Source organism: Sinocyclocheilus anshuiensis, unplaced genomic scaffold (assembly GCF_001515605.1).
Source record: "Sinocyclocheilus anshuiensis isolate Anshui unplaced genomic scaffold, SAMN03320099.WGS_v1.1 scaffold702, whole genome shotgun sequence".
Taxonomy (NCBI): domain Eukaryota; kingdom Metazoa; phylum Chordata; class Actinopteri; order Cypriniformes; family Cyprinidae; genus Sinocyclocheilus; species Sinocyclocheilus anshuiensis.
The window spans coordinates 953,309-958,586 of NW_015548184.1; the positions used below are offsets into that span (position 1 = coordinate 953,309).

The following is a 5,278-nucleotide window of genomic DNA, read 5'->3' on the forward strand; positions in this document are numbered from 1 at the left end:
TATATATAAGTGATTCAACAGTCACTAGTAAGTCTGCCTGGAAAGATTCCAAAATTTCTGGAATGTTTCTGAAATTTACTGGAATTTTTTTTTTTTGCAACCCTAGTTGAATCACTATTTATTCTTCTCATTTGTATGAATGTTTTTGCTCTTCTGAACCATCTGTTTCTCCCTGTCTATTTGTTGTTTAGTCTCAGAGATAGCGTTCTCCTCTCCTCCTACTCTCTCTCTCTCTCTCCCTCTCTCTCGTGGAGGAGGACAGGGTGATCGAGCACCTGTCCCACAGGCTGTGGTCAAACCTCAGGTCCTCACTCACCTCATCGAGGGCTTTGTTATCCAGGAGGGAGCCGAACCTTTCCCTGTGAGTGTATCTGCTAAATACAAATCTAGTTTTTCATGGAAAGGCATTTTTTTTTTCAGACCACAAAAGAAAGAAATTCCAGTGTTAAGACACTCATTAATTCGTGGACCAGAGGTCTGAGAGGAATAGAACACACATTAATTGTTCCTTCTGATTGACAGGTGACTGGGCCATTGAAAGAACTTCCTCTGGCTGTTCCACCCATCCTACATCCAGAGAACATCCGCTCTGATAGTGAGTTTTTGTTTCAAAGTTGTGGAAAAATATTTCCTACAATGAAGTTGTTCGGACATATTTATATTCTCTCTGTCTGTTACACATTGTGTCTATATATCGTTTTCAGAATTAAAGTGTGAATACTGTCTAAGATTTGCACCGGCCAGCCAGTTCAGACGATCAAAGCGCTTCTGTTCCAAAACATGTGCCAAGAGGTGAGACCAAAATCAGCCCATATCATTGATAGATTCTTAAAACGTCTTTTTAATAATAAAAAAATTTATATTGAAAAAAATGTAATTAATTATGAATTAACCTGAATGAGTATGTGCTTTTCAAACAGGTACAATGTCAGCTGCAGTAACCACTACCGTGTTAGTAGGGGTCTTGAGGGTGTCGAACGGCCACCAGGGGCCCCTGTTGTGCAGGATGTTATTGCTAGACGCAGGGGTCCTCGCAGAAGCAGCTCTGAGATCGCCTGTGCTAAAATAACAGGCAGGCATCTTCCTGTAAAGGTGAGATAATGGACATTGCAGCAACCTGATTATAAGATAATCAAATTAAAATCATATATACACTACTGTTCAAAAGTTTAAGATCAGAAAGATTTTTATTTAAATACTTTTAATTAATACTTTTATTCAGCAAGGATGCATTAAAATTATAAAAAGTGACAGTAAAGACATTTATAATAAAAGTAAAGACATTTATGTTACAAAAAATTATATTTCAAATAAATGCCATTCTTGTGAACTTTGTATTCCTTAAAGGATCCTGAAATAAATGTATCACGGTTTCCACAAACATATTAAACTGTTTTTAATAATAAAAATGTTTATTGAACACCAAATCAGCATATTAGAATGATTCTGAAGGATCATGTGATAATAAAGCCTGGAGTAATGGCTTCTGAAAATTCAGCTTTGCCATCACAAGAACAAATTACAAAGTTTGTGAGCATAAGAGACTTTCAGAAACATAAAAAAAAAAACTTTTGAACTGCAGTGTAGATATATGAAGTCACCCAAAGGGAACTGAAAATCATACTTTTAACATCCACGGTTTTAAAACATTGTAAATAATTATGTTTTTTTTAAATGAATATACTTTATCAATGTTTTTTTTCTCTCGCTCTCTTTCGCAGTGTCGTTCAGAATCTAGCCGTTCTGAGGACATTTCCAGCTGTGAGGGTGAGGAAGAGGAAGACTTCTTGTCACTCTCTCCCAGCTCATCCTTCTCATGCCCAAGACCAACCCACTGTGGCCCTCAGTTGGATGACACAGCACCAAGTGGCCTCCCAGTGGATGAGAACCACTTCCTATCTGGCAACCCTGCTCACTGGAGTGTTGAGGAAGTGTGTCAGTTCATTTCTTCTCTTCAAGGTTAGTGTTCTGATGCTCCTCTGGATGTATGCTTTGTGTTCACCTGTATATTTACTATATTATATCATATACGCCTCCATGTCTTGCAGGTTGTGAGGACCTGGCATCCCAGTTCCTGTCACAGGAGATTGATGGCCAAGCGCTCATGCTACTAAAGGAAGAGCATCTTATGTCCACCATGAACATCAAACTCGGTCCTGCCCTCAAAATCTGTGCTTCTATCAACAGCCTGAAGGATTGAACGAGGGACGGAGAGAGAGAAGTAGCAGGATTAGAGCTTTATACTTCTGTCACCAGCCTGAGAAACTGAAACTGATGGGCATGAAAAGACATTGGAGTTTATGGCTGACCTAGAGATTAATCCAAAAAATAAAAAAACAGCGAAGATCAGGAATGAATGACATCTGAAGGGGAAAACAAGTGATGCCTTATTAAAGCAAATAATTTACCGTAGTATTTTTGTTTAGGTGTGAAAGTCTGAATTATTAATAATATTGTTTTCAATGATGGCTAGATTGGAACGGACTAATTCTCACTTTAATTTGTCCTGTTTTCAAACAGTTCTAGAAAGAATAATGGGAGTGATCCTAAAGGAAAAAATAGCACAAAGATAATAATGCGTAATCTTTAAATGACAGAATCGATTAGTTAGGAGGTGATAAACATAATACATCTCGATTCTGGATTTTGAATGTGCTACATACAGTATATAATATCTGGGCTGTGTTTGAATGGGCATGTGAGCTTCGCATCTCTGATTTGAAGCCGTCACTGTAAATGTGTAGTTTGCTTTTTGTGTTTGTCAGTTATGTTAAACAATAGTAATCAAAGTATGACTGATAATGCCATTAGAGAATGTAATCAATGTTATACCTGTAGTGCTTTTGACTATCAGAGTCAAAGATGTGAATAAGTTGCCTTTCTAAAAAAAAAAAAAAAAACCGTATGTTTCCTCTGACAGCAGCATCTTCCTTCAGGGCTTCCCTTATTTTTCCCCAAAAAAGTCAACTTGAGTGTCATTTCACTACTTTTGTTTGGAAAGCCTGTGGTTTTCGGTTGATCAGCACTTGATAAAGGGATTGTTGATTGTCTTCAGTGTGCCATTTAGGAAGTTAATACAATTAGATTCCCATACACTATATAACTCTTGTCTGCTGTGAAACTATAGAAATGGTCATTGCAGTCATTGGTGATTTCATACTGCAGCTTTCTGCGTGTGTGCTCCTGATTCACTGCTATTAATGGTTCAGAGGCTGTGAGAGATGGAAAATCTGTAGTTATGTTCTCACTACACAGTATTACTGAATGGACGTAGGTTTTGTTTCGTTTTGTAAATCACAGACTGAAGGAATGATTGGATAACTGATTCTATAACAATATTTTTTTTTTTCTACAATAGATGGTTAGGAAACTTTTCATTTGTATTAAAAAGTAGAATCATTATTTTTGGGTACAGTTTACCAGCTTCATAGACAAGTATTAGTAGCTTTACCTGAGTCTTGCAGCACCGGTATGATGAGGTAGTGTGTAAATGTTTATGAGAGAGTGAGAGCGAGAGCGCCTAAGAAAGCTGTGTGCTGGCGCTCTAAGCATATGGCCGAGTTTCTTTGTATGCTTAAATATGAATAAAGAAGGTGCTGTGTCATTCACAACCAGTTTTTCTCAAGTCTTTTATTTCCCGGTTGGCAAAGTAGCATTAGTTTCTGGTCCTTGTTTTAAAATGCATTGATGGCTTTGTCAATGGATAATGCGCGTTTTGAGTGACTCTCTGCCGGTTACATAATGCCAGTAGGTGGCAACAAGTTGCTAGGAGTGAGTCAACTTGATCATTCACTCAACCGATTCGTTAAAAATATCGATTCATTTCAGCGGCAGCTGTAGTTTCAAGTGTAATGTTTTTGAAAATGCGGTCGCGGGGAAAAAAAAATACAGAGCCGTTGCCCGTTGGTTGCGGGTTTTTGTGTCACAGGCACCAAAAAAGGCAACGAAAAATGAGAATTGATCAGTTCACTAATCTGTATTGATCCTCGGAATGACTACCACTGAAAAAACGAGAAAGAGTAAAGGAGAAACGAGATGTTACGTGAGTTTCACCCACATCTTTTGACTAGGTTAGTTGAGCATTGTACATTACTTGCACATTGATTCTGCTTGTGTGCAGACAAAACGAGTTATTATGAGGAGAAGAGATAAGCAAAAACGAATGATTAAGTAGGCTTAATAATAGTCTTGCTTAAGATCAGAAAAGAGGATATGTTCTTGTTTTTCATGAATATGTGTTTTAAAGGGGTCATATGACGTTGCTAAAAAGAACATTATGTTGTGTATTTGGTGTAATGCAATGTGTTTATGAGGTTTAAGGTTAAAAATCGGAGAAATGACGAACTACAAACGCTACTCTACACTGCTCAAAACTTGCGTTTAGAGTAGACTACAGCCGGCATTGTAGTCTACTCTACCAGGATCAGGAAACAGTCCTCCATAAAATGTGCTGCACACATCTGAATATTTGGGTTGAACTGTTCTGGAACAGTGTTGTAAATACAACTTAACCACTGATTTCTAGTCGTGTCCTCTTTTGGAAGACCAAACAAAGTAGTTTCGCTTTCACAACGAAACACAGCATCACACACGGCAGGCTAGAGTGAGCAGAGGCCGGCGGCTAGAGTGAGCGGAGGCTGGCTTGAGTGAGCGGCGGCCGGTGGGCTTGAGAACGGTGCGGCGGACGGACTTGCAGCAACCACATGTGATGACCCCGGGCTGGACTTGGCTTCGTCCACGATGAAAGCCGATCCGGCGATCGACAGCATGAAGTTGATGTATTTCCTCAGTGCCCAGCATGGATCAGCTCTAGGCATGACGAAGCGGAAATCGTCCTGTTTTGGAAGGCCAAACAAAGTAGTTTCGCTTTCACAAAGAAACACACAGCACCTTAATAATTTCCGCTCTACACAATATGTTTTGTTTTTGAGCAACATACAGAATATTAGAAACAGTAGAATTTGGTTCGTGCATCATGAACAGTGAAGTGATCTGCCTGCTACAGTGTTTTTGTGAGTCCGTCTTCAATGTCTCTGGCCTGTGTTAACAGGCGTTTACAGACGTCATATTTTCACATAAATGAGATTTTGGAAAAAGATTGCATTGCAACGCAGTTTGTGCAAGTCCAGAACAGAGACGAAATGCAATAAGACAAAAAACGGCCGGTTGCGGATCGCGTAAGTTCCAGGGGCAGCTCCTTAAGTTCGGCCATCCTACACACACATCACTGACCGCTCGCTCGCACCAACAGGAGGTGGAGGGTCGTGAGATTACTCTC

The 5,278-nt window shown here is 39.4% G+C and overlaps 1 protein-coding gene across 1 annotated transcript in view; it reads left to right on the top strand.

The window, feature by feature from the left end:
* LOC107704919 (polyhomeotic-like protein 1) overlaps positions 1 to 3,603 on the top strand; it is a 10,948-nt gene extending 7,345 nt beyond the window's left edge. The window contains exons 10-15 of the mRNA XM_016507976.1: positions 192 to 361; positions 523 to 595; positions 705 to 792; positions 921 to 1,092; positions 1,722 to 1,959; positions 2,049 to 3,603. Coding sequence (XP_016363462.1) covers positions 192 to 361; positions 523 to 595; positions 705 to 792; positions 921 to 1,092; positions 1,722 to 1,959; positions 2,049 to 2,200 — 893 coding nt within the window. The 3' untranslated portion in view covers positions 2,201 to 3,603. The remainder of the gene's footprint in view (positions 1 to 191; positions 362 to 522; positions 596 to 704; positions 793 to 920; positions 1,093 to 1,721; positions 1,960 to 2,048) is intronic.
* Positions 3,604 to 5,278: the final 1,675 nt, after the last annotated feature.